Here is a 19,318-nt window from a genome sequence, read left to right on the forward strand (position 1 = left end):
TTTATTAACAACCCTTTCCGTACAGGTGATCTGTCTTTTCTCTCTGGTTGCTTTAAAACAAAATTTTTTTTTAGGTGTTTTGAAGTTTCACTACAATGTGTCTGAATATAAATTTCCTTTTATTTATCCTGCTTGGTATATATTGTGCTTCCTGTATTTCTGACCATACATATTTTCATCAATCTTGGAAATTTTTCATCCATTACCTTTTCAAACATTGCTGTTTTCTTGCATTCTCTATTCTCTCCATCAGAACACTAATTAGGCACATGTTAGATTTCTTGTCTTTTATGCCTTTTTAACCTCTCTTTCACATTTCCTTTCTCCTTCTCGCTCCATGCTACATTCTGGATAATTTCTTTAGGTACATTTTCCAGTTCATTAATTAGCTTTCATCATTGTCTAATCTGCTATTTAAACCGTCCATTGAGGTTTTTATTTTAAAAATGTAATTTTTCATAAGGTCCTGTATTTTTTTTTTCAATCTACCTGACCATTTGTGATAGTTTCTTGTTTCTGCTTAACTTTTCATTTCATCTTTTAGATCTTTAAACATTTCACACATAATTATTTTATATTTCATAACTGTTTTTATAACAACTGTTATTTTAATATGTGAAATCCTTGGAGGTCCAAAACTGTTATTAGTTGTTATTGTTTTTACTCCTTTATATTGGTTTGTTTACTTGTATTTTGTTTTTATTATTATTATTATTATGAGCTCATGCCACATTGACTCTTTTGGAATCCTGAAGACCTAAAATGGACATTTTCCTCCAGAGATGATTTGTGTTTACTTCTGCAGGAATTAGGCATATTAATGACCTGTACCACTTTTATTCCCTTTACTGAAGAGAGCATCCCAGGTTTAAATGCGGAATTCTCAGATTTGGCCTCCTCATCCTGCTGGAGGACCCAAGGTTTATTCTCCTGACGCTAGGTTTGCCTTCAGAGCAACTGTATCCTTCCTACTTGCTCACCTTCCATATTTTTCTGCTCAGGTTTTTGCTTATTGACCTCTTTTCTTCTCTTTTCCTTTCCTTCCTTCCTTTCTTTCTTTCAGGAGAAGGTAGGGGAGAGGCTAGGAAGCTTTCCTAGTGATTTCTGTAGTTGAACTCAGCAATGCATTAAGAAGTATGCCAGCTTCAACTTGTATTTTAAGGGGCGGATCCTTAAGAATACCTGGCTATGGTACTGCTGGAAGCAGAAGTGGATGCCACGCTTTATCACCTTACCTCCATGCATTAGTGCCCTCACAGCTAGGAGTGTACTTTAACCCAAGCATAATCCCATAGATAAGGAATTTTTATCTTCTTGAGAGAAACTAAATGTTAGGAAAACAAAGGCCACCGTAATTCCCCCAGTGTGTGAGCACTAGGGTTGGGTGAGGGTGGGTCGGTTCTGCAGTTCAGTCCGTGGAAACACTAATCAGGAATTCGGGTCGGGGGGAATTAAATTTCTCCAGGGTGATGTTGTCGGTCTGGAGCGGGGCGGGGGCAAGACTGAGGTGATGGTGACGGAAGGTGTGACTACAGTGGCCTACACACTGGATGAGGGCCTCATTGAGTTTGGAACCGCCATCGATGACGGCAACTACACCCGGTGAGGGGCTGTGCTGCTAACCAGCAAGGTGGTGGCAAAGTCTGGTTCTGAGAGAGGAAGACCTGGGATGGGTTGTAAAACAGGCCCTATCTAAACAGGACTTGGTGATCCAGGGAGGAGATGAGACAAAAAAGACAAATAATGGCCTGGACTTCCCCTCCCCTGCCCCATCGCCCATATTCCTTGGTATCTTCCTGACCCTGGACTCGTTCTTTGTGCTTTGGTTCCTTCCTTCTTCAGGGCAACGGACTTCTTGGAGACTCTGGAAATGACCCCAGAAACAGAGGCAATGTGGAAAACTTTGAGTAAACTGGCGCTAGAGGCAAGGCAGCTACACATTGCTGAGAGGTGAGGGGGCCTGTAGAGCTGAGGGGCGCAGCCACTAGGAGGACTGACCCCGTGGGTGTTTTAAATGTGGGCAGCTCCTACCCAGTGTGAAGGCACTGCTTCCCTTCCCATGCCAACAAATGTACTAGAACCCTTCCATAGTACAGTTATTCCAAACATCCTCCATCCTGGATTGTAAGAGTATGTCTTCTACTACCGTTTTTTTCCTCCCCTTCTGGTAACTAGGTACCCCTTCAAAGTTTTTAATACCCATCCATGCGTTGATGTGTGTAGTCCAAGTAAGGTATAGGAGTGAACATCTCCCAGCCTTGGTTTCTCAATTTTCTCTGTAAAATGGGGATAATAATAGAATTCAAAGGGTGGTAAAGAAAATGGTAGTGGTCGTGAAGAACAAGTGAGAGAATCTATGCAAAGAGTGCTTTGTACAGATTTTAAGTGTGCAACAAATGTCAACCGCCGCTGTTGGGTTGAGTCACCTTCGATCCCTTTTCCCCATGCTTCCTACAGCTAGACTGTCAGCAAGTCCTAGGGACTCTGTTCCAGGGTCTTCAAAACATATATTTGAATCTCTTACCTGCCCAGCTGCACCGTCTCTACCTTAGAACTGGCCACCACCATCTCCTACCTGCAATGTTGCAAAAGCCACTTAAGTAGTCTCACTGAGACTGTTCTTATACCCCTAAGATCATATACCCCATAGCAACTGATAATTTTTTAAAACATAAATTAGATGATATCATTTACTTGTTCAGCACCTACCAGTAGCTTACTGTAGTAGTAGAAAATCCACACTGTTTGTCACGTCTTAGGGCCTCACAATACCTGGCTTCTGCTTCCTTTGCTTACCATGTACTGACTTGCCCATCAGTCTCCAGCTGCACTGGTGTCCTCTTGGCTATTTGAGCATGTCAAGTCCACTCCTGCCATAGGCCTTTACACGAGCTGTTCCCTCTGCCTGGAATAATTTGTCCCCATCTTACCATTACTTCCTCTTTCGGGTATTCAGGTCTCAGCTTAAATGTTAGCTACTCAGACAGGCCTCTTACCAACTTAAATAGTCCCCTCAGTTACTGTCTGATATCACTCATTTTATTTTATTTTTCATTCTCTCAAATTATCTTTGTTTACTTGTTTACTGAGTGTTTGTTTCCACTAGAAAGTGAGTTCCCTGAGAGCAATGCCCTCATCTGTCTTATCCCCTTTGTGTCTCCAGTTCTGGTGAGAACAGTGCCTGGCACATAATAGTATCACCTACTGAACCAATGAATTAATGATGCTCCTATAATAATATGACTATTGTTGCTTCCATACTGCAGGTGCTTTTCTGCTTTGGGCCATGTAGCCAAAGCTCGATTCCTGCACGAAACCAATGAGATTGCAGATCAAGTGTCTCAGGAATATGCAAGTATTATCCTCCTGATTCATTCGGTCTCTCCAGCTGAGATTTCTCTTAGTCCTCAGCTCCATGATTCCTAGCTTTCCAGCCATGGCTAATGTCCTCTACCCTGCCCACCCCACCTGCACCTTCAACTTGGACCATTTTGGAGGTGCTTGCCAAATCTCAAGCCCCTAAGCCCCGTGAAGGTTTTCAGCTTCCCAAATCTTTTAGTGTCCACGTCTCTCTGGCCTTCCTGTCTCAGCCTGCAGACAGAATGGCTCCTGTAGCACTGACAACATAACCAGAACCTCCCTTTCCCCTGCAGGGTGGAGAAGGAACAGACTTTTATCAGGTCCGAGCACGTCTAGCCATGCTGGAGAAGAACTACAAGCTGGCTGAAATGATCTTCTTAGAACAGGTAACGGGAGAAGAGGGATTAGATGGAAGAGGGAATCAGAGCAAAACAAGAGGCAAACTCGGGAGGAAAGAGCACTGGGCAGCTGGGCTTCCAAAAGTTTGGGGAGGACTTTTAGAAGTTGATACCAGTAGTTTCATTCTCCAATTTCCTCTTCTGTATTAGTCCTTACAATTTCTCTTTCACTCATAAAAAGTCTATACTCCAGAACCTGTCTTTGTAATTCTTGTGCATGGAGATAGCTCCCGGTTTTGTGGGGCCCAAAGCTTCTATAATCTGAGGAGCTCTCTTTAAGAAAAACTGCCCTGGAAGGGGCCCGTGCAGATAAGGTGCCCTGAAGCTTAAGTTTTTTTTAGTTGCACAATAAATCCACCTCTGCTTGTGTATGAGTAAAGGCCACATGGGCTGGCATCTTAGGCAGGCTGAGGAGAGCTTGCTCATTTCTGATCCTCATAGCGTCCTGGTGTCCCTCTTTCCTCTGCCCGGGTTCCCCTAGAACGCTGTTGAGGAGGCCATGGACATGTACCAGCAGCTCCACCGTTGGGACGAGTGTATCGCCGTGGCGGAGGCCAAGGTACCGGTCTGTCTTCTCCACAGTGGTTCAAACCTTGGTTCCACCAGTATCAGAAAGCGCCTCTTGTCAAGGAGGCTGCAGGAACTGGAACCGGGGAGGGGCTGGGAGCTGATATGGTGAGGAGTTAGGACACGTGTTCAGGAGGATTTCCGTTGTTATAGTGGGATTGGAGAAGCATGGCATGGACCGTGGCAGGCGGGAGGGATGTGAGTCCTACTTCTTCTGTTGCATGTCCAGGGGCATCCCACGCTGGAGAAGCTGCGCCGAGGTTACTACCAGTGGCTGATGGACACACAGCAAGAGGAGCGAGCAGGTGAACTGCAGGAGAGCCAAGGGGATGGGCTAGCAGCCATCAGCCTCTACCTCAAAGCCGGGCTCCCTGCCAGAGCTGCTCGGCTGGTGCTGACCCGAGAGGAACTGCTAGCCAACACCGAGCTGGTGGAACACATCACTGCAGCCCTTATCAAGGGGGGACTGTATGAAAGGGTATGGCTGGCTTCCTATTCCTATCCCAGAACCCCAGGGCTCAGTGCCCCGATCCTATCTTGGAGTGTATAGCCCTCCCTGACTGGTGGCTGATTCTCTTCCTTTTGGGGCCGATACTTGATTCTTTGTGTAGTGGGGGTATCATTGTGACATCGTATGTGTTACCAGGCAGGTGATCTCTTTGAGAAGATCCGAAACCCACAGCGGGCCCTGGAGTGCTACTGTAAAGGCAGCGCCTTCATGAAAGGTACGGCCCTGCCATCCCCGGCCGCCGCCGCCATAGGCTCTGCCCAAATACCTGTCTCGGTGCATCTGTTCAGGTTGACTGGCTTTAGTTCTCCCTTGCTCAACTTCTCACCTATTTGCCCCTCCTCATTTCCCTGTCTTACTTTTCCTGAGTCCCGTCTATGGCAGTCTGAGCTGAGTTCCCTCTCCATCTCTGGCAGCGGTGGAGCTGGCTCGATTGGCGTTCCCAGTGGAAGTGGTGAGACTAGAGGAGGCGTGGGGGGACCACTTGGTACAGCAGAAGCAGCTTGATGCAGCCATTAATCACTATATTGAAGCCAGGTATGGACGTCCGGGGGTGCAAAGGCAATTGGTGCTGGGGCAAGTAAGGGCACCAAGGACTAAAAAAAATGAGATCTCAAAATACAGAGTAGAGTATGCTTGAGGTGTCTGTTTACCTCCATCCATCTTCCTCTTTCCTCTGACATATTATGTCTTTCCCAACTATGCCAGGTGCTCCATTAAGGCTATTGAGGCTGCCCTGGGTGCCCGCCAGTGGAAGAAGGCAATTTATATATTAGATCTGCAGGACCGGAGCACTGCGTCCAAATATTATCCTCGTGTGGCCCAACACTATGCGTCTCTGCAGGAGTATGAGGTGAGGAAGAGCCCCTTTCTGCAGCTTGAGGCATTGCAGTACAGATAGCAAGGAGAGAGCCCAGAGCAGGAAGTGGGGCCATCGCACCAAATCCTTCTTTCTGGGGCCCAACAGCATCACCACCCTGGATGGGAGAAAAGCCATTTACTGACCCTATTTCATTCTAACATGACACAGACCCCTCTCCCAAATATATGAAGCGAGTCTGTAGCTCTCCTTTGTCAGCATGAGTGATTCTTCATGTATAATTCCAACTTAGTTAAAGTACAGAATTGCCTTGCCTTGCAGAAAGGCCAGGCCTTTTAAAAAAAAATTTTTTTTTTTCAATTACAGTTGACATTCAGTATTATTTTATATTAGTTTCAGGTGTATAGTACAGTGGTTAGACATTTATACAATTTATTGATCTGGCAACCATCAGTTTGTTCTCTGTATGAGTCTGTTTCTGTTTTGTTTATCTTGTTTTTTAGATTCCACATATAAGTGAGATCATATGTTATTTGTCTTTCTTAGTCTGACTTATTTCACTTAGCATAATACCCTCTAGGTCCATCCATGTTATGGCAAATGGTATGATTTCTTCTTTTTTTTTTTTTTTGTATGGCCAGCTAACTTTCCATTGTATAGATGTACCACATCTTATTTATCCAATAGTCTATTGTGGCCACTTAGGTTTTTTCCATATCTTGGCTATTGTAAATAACACTGCAGTGAACATAGAGGTGCACATATCTTTTCGAATTCGTGTTTTGGATTTCTTCAGATGAATACCCAGAAGTGGGATTGCTGGGTCATATGGTAATTATATTTTTAATTTTTTGAGGAACCTCCATGCTGTTTTCCACAGTGGCTGCACCAATTTGAAATCCCACCGACAGTGCACGAGGGTTGTCTTTTCTCTACATCCTAAGGCGAGGCCTTTTTAGACTCCCGTCCTAATGTCCTCATACTGTTTTCGGCTGGTCTTTTTTCAAAACAGTAGAAGGTCTGAGACACCCATAGTCATCTTTTCTCCTCTGTGATTGTACGACAATGGTATCCCACGCTCTACTCCCTCCCAGCTGAGTTTGTTCTTTCCTCCTACAGGGTGCTTTAACTCTTGCTCTGACCTTTTGTATCTGCCTCTCTCAACCACAGATTGCTGAGGAGCTCTACATTAAGGGGGACCGGACAAAAGATGCGATAGACATGTACACCCAGGCCGGCCACTGGGAGCAGGCCCACAAGGTAGAGCAGGGGGTGAAGTTCACGATAAGAGAATTCCGCCTTTGTGGTTGTGGTGCCACTTTTCTTAGTCTCCGATCTCCCACCTCCATGGGTTCCCAGAAAGCTAAGAAAGTACCAAAATATAGTCTGGGTAATTTGGGTCCTTAGCCACAGGGAGAGGTAAGGATGAAGAGAGGCCCATGTTCCCACACCTGTAAATCTGAAGAGCAGAGGGGTTTGGGAGCTAGGGAATCTGGAATACCACTCCTGACACCATAGTGACATGGGGAATTGTGTTCTCGCTCCTGCTCTCAGAATCTGGTGGGTAAGGTAGGAGAATGGAAGTGGGAACATGTGCCCCCAACACAGGGCATCTCTGACTCTCCTGCCTTAGCAGAATATAGTTCTTAATTTACTCCTTATGGACTTGGAATTCCCTGAGCTAACTAGGAGAGTGGCAGTAACCAAAGTCCTGTGGTTGACAATTCAGAGTTCCTGAGAAAACAGGTTCCCTTAAGCCCCACTTCCCTGACTGCTCTGCATAGCCCTCTGCTTCCCTTGGGAATTGGCACCTGAGGCTACGTTTGCTCTGTGTGCACAGCTGGCGATGAAGTGCATGCGACCAGAGGATGTGTCGGTGCTGTACATCACCCAGGCTCAGGAGATGGAGAAGCAGGGCAAGTACCGAGAGGCGGAAAGGTGAGCCGAGGCCCCACAGGAGGCGTGGAGGGAGATGAGGCTTCAAGGCTGGAGAGAGGGATGAGGTCTGAGGGTGTGTGCCCTCTGCCCAGAAGGTAGAAGAGACCCACAGGACCTCTTAGGAATGATTCTAGCAGCAGGAATGTGGGTCTAGGAGGCCCCAGCTGTATCTCCGTCTCTTCCCTAGGCTGTATGTGACAGTGGAAGAGCCTGATCTTGCCATCACCATGTTCAAAAAACACAAATTGTATGATGATATGATCCGCCTGGTCGGGAAGCACCACCCAGATCTCCTCAGTGACACACACCTACACCTGGGCAAGGTGAGCCCCTTTGTCCCTGCCCATCGCTTCCTCAAACAGGCTCCGTGTATCTCCCCGCCTCTCCATCCTGACCCACCTTTCCCCAGGAGCTGGAGGCTGAAGGCCGACTACAGGAGGCTGAGTATCACTACCTCGAGGCCCAGGAATGGAAGGCAACAGTGAACATGTACCGATCCAGCGAGCTTTGGGAAGAGGCCTACCGGGTAAGGAATCCAGGCTACACTGGGGGGCAGCCATCCTTCTGTGCCACTCTCAAGTGACCATCTAATTCTAAACCAGCTGTGGTTTTCTTTGAAAAATGTCTACACCTATACAGAATTTCTCATGCCATTTTAAGGTTTTATGACAACCTGAAATCCATCCGTGGACCCTAAACAGGTTGAGAGACCCTGCAATTTAGCTCTCTTCCTGTTCTAGCCCAGGTCCCTGATCTTGACAAAGCTGAGGTCAGGTCAAAGATGAGAAGGGAGCAGCTATGTACCCCTGCACGGGAGGACTGCTGAGTGGCTTTGCTTTGCAGGTGGCCAAGGCTCATGGAGGAGCTAATGCCCACAAACACGTGGCCTATCTGTGGGCAAAGAGCCTGAGAGGAGAGGCTGCAGTCAGGCTGCTGAATAAGCTGGGACTCCTGGAAGCTGCTGTCGACCATGCTGCCGACAACTGGTGAGGCTCTAAGCCTTCTCTCCATGGACCCCGGACCGGGTCCAGACCGAGCCTCCACCTAGAGAAAGGAAATTGATGTGTATCTCAAAAGCAGTTCTAAAAGCTGAGGCAGAGTGAAGAAATGTGGTAAGGAGAGATCCCTGGAAGGACTTGACAGAGAGGCAAGAATGAATTAGGAACTCTGTCTCTATTCCCTGGGGGCTTAGAACAGTGGTTAATCTTTGGGTGTTCCAACTAAGGAGAAGGGTGGAGAGAGAACAGCTTTTAAAGGTCAAATGCACCCAGCCCATAACTTACTTCTGAGGAATGGAAGCGTGATTCCCTTAAATGCAAAATGAGCTTTTTTAAGCACATGTTTGGAATGCGAGAGTAATCCTGCATCAGGTCCGTGCTGAGCGAGCGCAGGCAGGCTTCCTCTTTGGGGGAAGCTTTTCTGCTACTGTAGCTGTGGCTCGGGATAGGTGAAGGGAGCACCAGGACCCGCAGTACTGTGAGGCTCGCTCCTCTTTTCCCCTCCCTCCTGCCCATCTCCCTTCCTCGTACTCGCAGTGGAAGCACAGGCTTTTCCAGGTGTCTCCTGACATACGTGATGGCGACGTGGTCATCACAGCGCTGCCTGCCTGTCTTCCTTTGCGTTTCTCTGTGCGTCTCTATAGATGGTCTTTCTTAATCGGTCCTATTTCTTCCCCTTAATTCTTCCCCTTTTCTCTCGCCCTCTGTTTTTCTTTTCCTCTTACAGAAGGAAGTATAGAGTAGGCAAACTTTATCTGCACCTTCCTTTTCAGCTCCTTTGAATTTGCTTTTGAACTCTCTCGGCTGGCCCTCAAGCACAAAACCCCTGAGATTCATCTCAGATACGCTATGTACCTGGAGGATGAGGTATGGATGTGATACTTCTCTGTTGCTTTTGGTCCTGACCACAGAGCCCTCCTCTCCATCCCCTAGCCCACTGCTGCCAGGCGTTCACACCTCCTGTCTCATGGCTGCCTGTGATGCCAGTCTCCTTCTCAACATACAATGATACCTCGGTGTTCGAACGTCATCCATTCCGGAAAACCGTTCAAGTTCTGAAACGTTCGAAAACCAAGGCACGGTTTCCCCATAGAAAGTAATGCAAAATGGATTAATCCATTATAGACCTTTAAAAATCAACCCCTAAAACTGCAAATTTAGTATGAATTTTACTATCTAATGATACCATAGATCCATGAAATTTACAGCATTCATAAACCGAAATGTTCATCAACAGAGAAGTTCGAAAACCGAGGTACTACTGTATATGGCTGCCTTTCTCTCCCTATAGGGTAAATTTGAAGAGGCTGAAGCTGAATTCATCAGGGCTGGTAAACCCAAGGAAGCAGTTCTCATGTGAGTTACCGCATAAATTCCTTCATCCTGTCCTCCCAGGCCTGGCCAGCCCCGTGACCTTTCATTGTCATCTTCACCTTCATCTCAACCTAGTACCAGTGAATCTTACATGCCCTCCACCCCCACCCCCACCAGTGACATGGCTGTTTGCCTCCCACTGTTACGGCCTCAGTCCTGTACTTAGCCTTTCCTGTGTCCCCATCTGGGAGCAGGTTTGTCCATAACCAGGACTGGGAGGCCGCTCAGCGTGTGGCCGAGGCTCACGACCCTGACAGCGTCACGGAGGTGCTGGTGGGGCAGGCCCGGGGGGCCTTGGAGGAGAAGGACTTTCAGAAAGCGGAAGGACTGCTGCTTCGGGCCCAGCGACCAGGCCTGGCCCTCAATTATTATAAGGTGGGGAACCCAGATTCAGGGCCATGAGGGGAGGGTGAGAGCCCAGAGCACTACGCTGACCTCTGGTACTGAGAAAGCTCAGAAGGTTAGCATTGGGGAGGGGAAGGGGCGAAAGAGGAGGGAGACGAGAGGTCCAAACACCCAGGAAGCAGTGGGCCATGGCATTGTGTAGCGGTAGGAAGCTGTCATACCTGCCTCTGCCCTGATACCTGGAACTCCGAATAGGAGGCTGGATTATGGAGCGATGCCCTGAGGATTTGCAAGGACTATGTACCCGGCCAGCTGGAGGCTCTGCAGGAAGAGTATGAGCGAGAAGCTACCAAGAAGGGGGCCAGGTATGAAGCCAGGGGGCCAGGAGATGTTGGCAGGGCTGGGGATGGGTCAGAAATTGCACACAGGATAGGCCATGCTGCCCCTCCGCCTTCCTGGTCACAAGCACTGTCATCTCTACAGGGGCATGGAGGGACTCGTGGAACAAGCCAGACAGTGGGAGCAGGCTGGAGAGTATAGTCGTGCTGTCGACTGTTACCTCAAAGTGCGGGACTCAGGAAGCAGCAGCCTGGTGGAGAAGTGCTGGATGAAGGTGAGACCTACCACACCCTCCCTGGCCCCCTGCTTCCCCGGGCCTCCAATCACACCCAGCGTTCCTTCTCAAACACCCGTCTTTTTCCTCCTGTGTCTTTGTTTTCAATCAAGTAGCAAGTATCTATTGAGTGCTTGCTGGATGTTAGATCCACAACCTATGAAGGCTATAAGACAGAAAGAACCCCGACAGCCAGAAATTGGGGGAAGTCAGACTAACATGTGGCTCCATTAATTAATACTGTATCTGAGTGATCACTACAGTGTGTGATTCAAACTGAAGTTCAGAGAAGGGTGAGATCTCCGCAGGCCGGAGGGTTAGGGAGGCTTTGTGAGGGAGGAGGCAGACCTAGGACCAGAACTGGGAGGGCAAATCAAGACCCTGGAGCTGGGGCCAGATGAAGGCCATGAAGAAAGCAGAGGCTTCTCTACCCAGCAGCTCCTGAAAAGAATCCTCTAGCAGATTAAGCCAAGCCAGTATGTTTCATCAGCTCTAAAACATATATATATAATACTCATGTTTTAGTATCTTTGGATTCAGGATACATGTACCGTTTAAATAATGCAAGGCAATGTGGTATTAGGATTTATGAAGGGGCGAGATTGATCAGCCCTCTAAATAAAATATTCGTCCAATGATACCCTTGCAAAATTTCCTGTAGGCCCCTGAGGCCTTGTAATTGAATAGCCCCTAAAAATTGGAGGGGAAGAAAGTAGAAAGAAGGACTGATGATTGGTTATGAGAGTTTAGCAGATTTTAACCAGCAAGTACTTATTAAGCATCTGCTGTGTCTTACTCTGGAGCATTGTTTACTTGGGTCTGTGCATGACCATACCTTCTTCAGATTAGTCAGAGGATGGCTTCTTGGATGGGGGCACTTTAAGCTTTGAAGGGTTTGGCCGGTAAAGAAAGAGAGGCAAGAAGGCAAGAATAAGTTGGGTTATTCACAAGACCAGGAGGTTTAGCATAATCTGTAGCTAAACTAGACCATGTGGAAATTAAAGTCTGGTGAGGATGTCAGCATCACAGTGGAAACAGAGGGAGCTTATACGACACTTGGGTTTGTGAAACTACTGAGTTTTAGGGTTGGAAGTTGTCTCCAAGATCATCTAGACCAGCACTGTCCAATAGAAATTTAGTGCAGGTCCCAGAGGTAAGTCACGCATGTCATTTAAAATTTTCTGGTAGCCACATTCAAATAAGTAAAAAGGAACAGATGAAAATAATTACAATATTTAGTGTAACCCACTAAACCCACTATATCTAAACTATTATTTCAACATGTAATCACATATAAAACATACACATTTATTGAGATATTGTACATTCCTTTTTTCTTACTACGTCTTTGAAATCCAGTGTATACTTAAGCTTACAGCTCATCTCAGTTGGGACGAGCCACATGTCACTAGTGGCTAGTGCTCTGCACAGTACAAACCTAAACCGACCATCACTTTTACGCACGAAGAAACTGAAGCTCAGAAAAGCCCAACACAAACATTTACAGCATGTCCTGGACTCCTATTTTAGGGTTTCTTTCTCTATACCATGCTACCAAAGTTCTATTGGTGACAAAGAACTTGAGAAACTAGGTTGTCAAAGGTGGCAGGGCCAAATGTAGTGACCTTAGACAGCAAAGAGAATGTTGGAAAGAGGGTGAGCTAAGAGATACTGGATGGGAACTGTGATGGTCATTTAAAGGCTCTGATGGACCAGGAGGCAGGTTTTTCCCAGGAGGGTGGAAGGTGAGGAAGAGTTTAAGAGAGAAAGTTGGCAACTGGAGGGAAACCACAGATCAGGCCGAGGACCCTCAGCAGTATTTGTCTCTCCAACCCATTTCCATCTCCTGTTCAACCACTCAGGCAGCTGAACTCTCCATCAAATTTCTGCCTCCCCAACGTAGCCTGGAAGTAGTTCGGGCTGTAGGACCCCAGCTGATTGGAATTGGAAAGCACAATGCAGTAAGTAGGGTGCTGGGACTGAAAAGACGGAGATTCCACAGATGGGTGGGATGGTGATACCTACACCCAGGAAGCTGTGTGAGGTGGGCCTCTTGGCAGGTATGGCATGCAGTTCGGGGCAAACGGGAGACTAAGTAGAGGGGAAAGATGACCTCCAGTCTCTGATTTCCCACTGCAGGCGGCAGAGGTCTATCTGAACCTGGACCTAGTCAAGGAAGCCATCGATGCTTTCATTGAGGGTGAGGAGTGGAACAAGGCGAAGCGTGTGGCCAAGGAGTTGGATCCCCGGTATGCTCACGCCCCCTTCTCACGGGGAAATTCTTCCTTCCTTCCTTCTGCAAAGACTCGGGGAGAAAGTTCTCATGGGCAGGGTGTGCATCCCGGGACCAGGAAGTGTGAGATCTCTGCACATCTTCACAGGTATGAAGACTATGTGGACCAGCATTATAAAGAGTTCCTCAAGAATCAGGGCAAAGTGGACTCGGTGAGACTTGCGGAGTTAGCAGGAGGCAGAAGGCATGGAGAGGCTCAAGAGAGTCTCTCCCGCTCCTCCCCCTCATGTCCTCTCTCCTCATGTAACTGTCTTCACTTGACCCATAGCTGGTGGGTGTGGATGTGGTGGCTGCCTTGGACCTGTACATGGAGCAGGGCCACTGGGACAAGTGCATCGAAACAGCTACCAAGCAGGTACTGCTCTCTCCCTCCCCTTCCCAGCTCTGCCGGGCATGTTCTCTGGACTCCCCACCTGCCCCACAGCTGTTCCCTCTCTTACTGCCTCCAAAACCCAAAGATGCCTGATCAGCCTTGGAGAGCTCAGTCTCCCACACTCTGAAGTTTGGGTCAGAGACCAAGTTGGGCCTGGCTTGCATGTGCCCTTAGCCTCAAATCCATAGCCTCAAGTCACCACCCACCCTCGCTGCCTGGTCTCACTGATCCCAACCTCCCCCCTCCACCGCTTTTCCTTCACCCCTGGACAGAACTACAAGATTCTGCACAAGTACGTGGCTCTGTATGCGACTCACCTGATCCGAGAGGGTGACTGTGCCCAGGCACTGGCCCTGTATGTGCAGCACGGAGCCCCTGCGAACCCACAGGTACCCGCTTGCTCCCTGGGATGACTGTTTCCTCAAAGAAGTTGTTTCCTTCTCCTCGAGAACCGCCCGTCCCCTTAGGGACTGTCTCCTCAAAGGATTCTTTGATCAGCATCATGCCCAGCGACCCCCCCCCCCAAATCTCTTCTGAAATGTACAACCTCTTGGGAGGGTTTACCCTTTGAAGCAGCACCAACAACCTCCTCAGCTCTTAGCCAACACACAGGGGACGGTCTGTCAGAGATGGAGCCAGCTCACACCGCTAGGGCCTTAGTAATTCCTCCAGTGAGTGAACGCCCCTCTCCTAGCTGAGCCTCACAGCTCTGGAGGATTAGCCCATCCGCGCCATGTGTGTTCGTGTTCACACATTTGCCCCAGTCAAAGCACCGGTGAGTAAGAAATAGTTATCTTCTTACTCTTCTTTCTCTGCCCTAAAAAATCATCCGCTTTCTCCATCGTTGGCCCCTAGCTCCTCCCACACACACACATTTGCAGCCTGTTTGACTTTCTTTGAACCCATCTGCACTGACTTTTTCCCATAGTTGTCCCCTTCTCACTCAGCTCTGTCTGCCGTCTACCTTCAGAATTTCAACATCTACAAAAGGCTCTTCACGGACATGGTGAGCTGCCCTGGGACTAACAGTGCTGAGGCGTACCATGGCTGGGCCGATCTTCGGGACGTCCTCTTCAACCTGGTGAGCAGCCGGGTCAACAACAGGGAGGAGCCTCCTCCGCCCGTCCCTGGCTCCGGGTCTTCTTTCATGCACATAAAGCTTTACCCTCCGATGGACTGTACCTGGCTCTGTGCAGGTGGCCATCAGGGGACCACTCTGTGGCCCTGCTACTCCTGACCCCTGGCCGGGCTGTGCTCTTTTCCTGCTGCAGTGTGAAAACCTGGTGAAGTCCAGTGAGGCAAACTCTCCAGCCCATGAGGAGTTTGAGACGATGCTGCTCATCGCGCATTACTATGCCACTCGCTCTGCAGCCCAGAGCGTCAAACAGCTGGTGAGAGGGAGCAGGGAGGCCACCCACTCTGAGGGACGCCACCTGCAAATGTACGGAGTGGAGTGAATTCCGGTTCTGGATTCTCAAGCTTCTCTCCTAACTTTGCTTCTGTTTAAGTAAATCTTTAACCTTGCTGAGATGGTTTTCTGCCTGCACTCCTTTGACTTTCTTAGGTCTCTGTGCCCACATAGCTCTGCCTCATTATGCTTAAATATTCAAATCGCATGACTCTGTATTCACCTCTCTAATATACACATACCTTTGGCTTATTCATGATAGTAATTGTGTCATTATCTCATGTACTTGAATGATAGAATTCTAGAAGTAGAAGGAAATTTAGAAATAATCTATTCCCAGTTCTACCTGCAGATGAAAAAACCTAAGACCCAGAACTGCTTGAGATCCAGAGCAGTTTAATATTGATTGTTGCTTTTCTGGTTCCGTGTCTGCCTTAGTTATAAGATCATTAGTCTGGTAGCTCAGTCACTATGCCAGGATCATAATGCTTTGACTTTAATCCATAGGAAACTGTGGCGGCCAGGCTTTCTGTTTCACTCTTACGTCATACACAGCTGCTACCTGCAGACAAAGCCTTCTATGAAGCAGGCACTGCTGCCAAGGTAAGCTGGGACGCAGAAGAGTGGGGTTGAGGAAATAAGGAAACCACAACTCGGAAGGTATCCCATCTGCTCAGGTAGAGCAAAGCTGAGTGTGGGGCTGATGTTACGGAGAATATCGTTTTCCTCTATCTTCCTGGATTCTTTCCCCGGCATCCTGGAGAAGCAGCATCCATGCCCAGCAGCTCACTCCCACTTGCAACTTTTCTTTGTTGCAGGCAGTTGGCTGGGAGAACATGGCATTCATCTTCCTCAACCGCTTTTTGGATCTGACCGATGTGAGTAGGAGAGTTGTGCCCAGAGGTTGGGACTTTTTGCATGTCACCAGCTGTTCCTATCCCATGGCTGCCCACTCTGCCACAGGCAATCGAAGAAGGGACTCTGGATGCGCTTGACCACTCTGACTTTCAGGATACAGACATTCCCTTTGAGGTGCCACTCCCAGCCAAGCAGCACATACTGGTAAGGCCGCGGGACTGGAGAACGGGAGGCCTCACCAGAGTTGAGTGCATTGAGGAGAACACTTCGGGTTGGTCCTCCAGCCCTTTGTACCGGGCATCAGTCAGCAACGTCTTTAGAAGGGCCTCAGCCCTCACTGTTCCTTCAGTAAAAGTAGAAGTAGAGGGGAAGCTAAGGTGTAACTGTGACCCCCAATCCAAGGGGGATCATTTATGGGTGAAAGTATGATTGATGGCTTAGCAACACGCCCCCACTCACCACCCTCCATGTGCCCTGGCCTGCTGTGCATGAACCTGCTGCCCCCTCTGCCCTTCCCAGGAGGCTCAGAGAGAAGAGGTTCGAGACTGGGTGCTCACAGTCTCCATGGACCAGCGGCTGGAGCAGGTTCTGCCCCGGGACGAGCGTGGTGCCTATGAGGCTTCTCTGGTGGCGGCGAGCACTGGTGTTCGGGCACTGCCCTGCCTCATTACAGGTACAGAACCCGTGTCATGCAGGGCGGCCTGCGGGGTCTCTGGTCCCGCTCCCCACATGAGAGCGCAGGACATGGTGAGGCCAAAAAGGAACACCCACGCAGCCACAGATAGGGGAGTCATACCACTATATTCTTGCTGATGGCTGGGTTGGAGACACAGGAAGCAGGAGCCACACGATCCACAACCCGCTGTCCTAACTGCAATCCGCTCTCGCCAACTCAGCCACCATCTTCTTGCTAGCCCCCATTCTTCTGCTAGCGTAGCCACGGCAGTTATATTAGTGGCCAATGGCTCACTGGTTACAGCTGACGGCCAACTAGCCACAGCTGACGACCATCCAATCAGTTGATGGCCATTTACTACCTGAGCCAGCAACTTTCCACGTGAGGCTGAGAGCCTGGAAAAGGCACTCCTGGCTCTGTCCCCACAACCCGACGGCACCCCACTTCTGTAGTGGGTAGAAAGGAGGGGAAACAGCAGAATCAAGGAACTATTTTACTGATTGAGTCAAGGATGCAGAAAACAAGAACATCCTATTTTTCACCCCTAAATGACTGTTTTCCCCTTACTCCCTCTCAAACCCCAGCTCACCGTTTCTTCTTCCAACATAGGCTACCCAATTCTGAGGAACAAAATTGAATTTAAGCGGCCCGGGAAAGCAGCTAACAAGGACAACTGGAATAAGTTCCTCATGGCTATCAAGGTTTGAGCGCGACTTGAGGGGTGGGGCAGGGAGAGCAGCACTGAGGAAAACAAACCACGAGAGGGTGGGCGGGAGTGTCAAGAAGGCAGCTGCAGCTTCTGAACCCTGCTGCGCGCACCGAGATGGAGCCGCTTTCCTCTATAGCAGGAATGTTTTTCTCAGGACTGATGCGTTCCTCTGTGTTCTGTTTGCTCACAGACCTCCCACAGCCCTGTGTGCCAGGATGTGCTGAAATTCATCAGTCAGTGGTGTGGAGGGCTACCCAGCACCAGCTTTTCCTTTCAGTAACGCTCAGGAAGAGTTCTCTTCCTTATTAAAGTCTTGTAAGTAACTGAGACCACTGTATTTCATTAAGGTCACCCCCAGCACCAGCCCAATGCCCTTTCCCCAAAAATCAGAATCAAGTAGAAGAGAAGTTCTTTTATTACAACCATTTATATCATCCTAGGGGGCAGTGGAAAACCGTAGACTGAGCCTCTGGATCAGGAGCTGCTTGATGAAGGGAGAGCCTGGGTCAGAGGGCAAGCAGCACAGCAAGAGATTAGACCCGTTCTAAGAGCAGTTCCCTGCCCCCACCCTTTCCCAGGCCACAGCCCTGGTGGCCATTACCTGTCCTAAGCCCAACTTTTCTGTGATGCCTGAATTTCTTGATGTTGATCTAGTAGCTGCTCATTATCCTGCCTTTTATGTTTAAGATGTTCAAGCTCTGTCAGTTCCTCCAGCTGCAGGAGAGGCTGGGGTTAGTACTCTGTCCTGAATTTTCTAGTTCAACATCTTTACAACAGTCAGTCAGTCTGTACTGAACGAACCCTTCCTGTTTGTCTTCCTCACCTGCTCCTCCTGTAGCCCTTCCTTCCTGCAGGGCCCAACCCCACGGAGAGTGAGTGCCGCCACACAGCAGTAACCAGATAGAACAGCCTCTGCGGCAGACATGAGCAAAGAAGGGATCCAGAGAGCCAAGGCTGTGTCCTAAAAGGTGGAGAGGAAGGATGGGGGACCAGTAGGAGCAGGGCAGGAGTGGCAAGTTGGGGCGATTAGAAGGGCAGACCAAGGCTTTGTGGACTGCAAAAAAGCTGAGCACCCACTTACATAGATTCTCGTGGGGTCAAAGGGGCAGTCCGTGTGTCCAGGCCCCTCGTCCAGTGGTAGCAAGGGATTCAGCAGTCCTGGGTGGCAGTCGGCAATGAGAAGGCGGCCACCATTGGCCACAGTGAGTGCCACAGCAAGGAGGAGGCCCAGGGAGCAGGCCGTGGACAGGAGCAGGTTGGCCACAGCGAGTACCAGCAGGGCCCAGTGCTGGCAGGGGCAGAGCAGGTGAGCAGCTGGGGACGGCTCCGCTCCCACGGACTAGATACCTCGGCTTCCCTATCTGAGGCTCCTCCTCCCCACTTAAAGAAGAAGCCGTGTCAGCCCCCATTTCCCTGACTCAAGGTCCCCTCATTAAAGCGCCGGAAATCCCCCCTCACCAGTCGTGGGTGTAGAAGATTCCTGGATGCCAAGAGGGCCACAAGTCCCACGGAAACACTCTGGAAGACACAAAGCCTGAGGCCGCAGCTGCTCTCGGCTCTCCGCCCGCCCACGACCCGGCCCCGCCCGCCCCGCTCACCAGCAGCCCCGAGCCCACGGAGATGACATTGGCTGTGGTGTACTCCGGCGTGACGGCACCGCGGGGATTAGCTACGTGCCGCAGGACTGTGCCGTGCAGCACGGCCCCCAGGAGGAGGTTCACGTGGCCCACCAGGATCAGTGCGAGGCCCACGCGCATAAGCCGCCAGGGGCCCCGGGCTGCGTCTACGAAGCATGGGGAAGGGGCAGACCTGAGCCGAGAGAGGAACCGGGAGAGCCCTCGCGGCTGCCCTAAGCTAACCAGGGGCCACAGGACACGTCCAGGGTGGGTGCAAGGGACCGAGACCCAACGAGCCGGAAGTTACCGAATCTGCAGAAGCGGCAGGACCTCATCCCGTCCCTCTGCGCAGGGCCGCCGGGCAGCTCTACCTGGCCCTGGCCCCTCCCTCGCTCGCAGGCCAGTTCCGCCCGATCACTACCTGAAGGCCCAACCTCCGCGCCCCGGGCGGGGCTCCAAGCCCC

At 49.7% G+C, this 19,318-nt stretch overlaps 2 protein-coding genes across 2 annotated transcripts in view; one reads left to right on the forward strand and one right to left on the reverse strand.

Moving 5' to 3' along the window:
- Positions 1-17,557, forward strand: part of IFT172 (intraflagellar transport 172) — a 33,054-nt gene extending 15,497 nt beyond the window's left edge. Inside the window, exons 17-48 of the mRNA XM_033124659.1 lie at positions 1,466-1,602; positions 1,843-1,950; positions 3,267-3,351; positions 3,654-3,746; positions 4,240-4,317; positions 4,555-4,803; positions 4,972-5,050; positions 5,250-5,370; positions 5,542-5,686; positions 6,824-6,913; positions 7,494-7,591; positions 7,779-7,914; positions 8,001-8,117; positions 8,435-8,577; positions 9,363-9,456; positions 9,881-9,945; positions 10,158-10,338; positions 10,564-10,673; positions 10,792-10,921; positions 12,784-12,882; positions 13,061-13,170; positions 13,303-13,366; positions 13,483-13,569; positions 13,860-13,976; positions 14,558-14,668; positions 14,859-14,978; positions 15,503-15,598; positions 15,814-15,873; positions 15,959-16,057; positions 16,373-16,526; positions 17,139-17,230; positions 17,429-17,557. Of these exons, the coding sequence (XP_032980550.1) occupies positions 1,466-1,602; positions 1,843-1,950; positions 3,267-3,351; positions 3,654-3,746; positions 4,240-4,317; positions 4,555-4,803; positions 4,972-5,050; positions 5,250-5,370; positions 5,542-5,686; positions 6,824-6,913; positions 7,494-7,591; positions 7,779-7,914; positions 8,001-8,117; positions 8,435-8,577; positions 9,363-9,456; positions 9,881-9,945; positions 10,158-10,338; positions 10,564-10,673; positions 10,792-10,921; positions 12,784-12,882; positions 13,061-13,170; positions 13,303-13,366; positions 13,483-13,569; positions 13,860-13,976; positions 14,558-14,668; positions 14,859-14,978; positions 15,503-15,598; positions 15,814-15,873; positions 15,959-16,057; positions 16,373-16,526; positions 17,139-17,230; positions 17,429-17,518 (3,558 nt within the window). The 3' untranslated portion in view covers positions 17,519-17,557. The remainder of the gene's footprint in view (positions 1-1,465; positions 1,603-1,842; positions 1,951-3,266; positions 3,352-3,653; positions 3,747-4,239; positions 4,318-4,554; positions 4,804-4,971; positions 5,051-5,249; positions 5,371-5,541; positions 5,687-6,823; positions 6,914-7,493; positions 7,592-7,778; positions 7,915-8,000; positions 8,118-8,434; positions 8,578-9,362; positions 9,457-9,880; positions 9,946-10,157; positions 10,339-10,563; positions 10,674-10,791; positions 10,922-12,783; positions 12,883-13,060; positions 13,171-13,302; positions 13,367-13,482; positions 13,570-13,859; positions 13,977-14,557; positions 14,669-14,858; positions 14,979-15,502; positions 15,599-15,813; positions 15,874-15,958; positions 16,058-16,372; positions 16,527-17,138; positions 17,231-17,428) is intronic.
- Positions 17,558-17,638: 81 nt separating this feature from the next.
- Positions 17,639-19,306, reverse strand: KRTCAP3 (keratinocyte associated protein 3). Its single transcript, XM_033124662.1, has 7 exons — positions 19,162-19,306; positions 18,837-19,021; positions 18,697-18,756; positions 18,320-18,526; positions 18,062-18,199; positions 17,840-17,952; positions 17,639-17,739 (listed from the first exon to the last, which is right to left on the reverse strand). The coding sequence occupies exons 1-6, from the start codon at positions 19,187-19,189 to the stop codon at positions 17,845-17,847; spliced, it is 726 nt and encodes a 241-aa protein (XP_032980553.1). The 5' UTR covers positions 19,190-19,306; the 3' UTR covers positions 17,639-17,739; positions 17,840-17,844.
- Between the last annotated feature and the right edge of the window lie 12 nt (positions 19,307-19,318).

Source organism: Rhinolophus ferrumequinum, chromosome 13 (genome assembly GCF_004115265.2).
Source record: "Rhinolophus ferrumequinum isolate MPI-CBG mRhiFer1 chromosome 13, mRhiFer1_v1.p, whole genome shotgun sequence".
In the NCBI taxonomy this organism is placed as follows: domain Eukaryota; kingdom Metazoa; phylum Chordata; class Mammalia; order Chiroptera; family Rhinolophidae; genus Rhinolophus; species Rhinolophus ferrumequinum.

Excerpts from the sequence above, each read along its gene's own strand:
- KRTCAP3 (XM_033124662.1), bottom strand. The coding sequence starts at position 19,189 with ATGAGGTCCTGCCGCTTCTGCAGATTCG. Across the intron at positions 18,527-18,696 it reads ATCTTCTACACCCACGACTG|CACTGGGCCCTGCTGGTACT; the intron begins GTGAGGGGGGAT and ends TGCCCCTGCCAG. Across the intron at positions 17,953-18,061 it reads AAGGGCTACAGGAGGAGCAG|CTGGAGGAACTGACAGAGCT; the intron begins GTGAGGAAGACA and ends CCTCTCCTGCAG.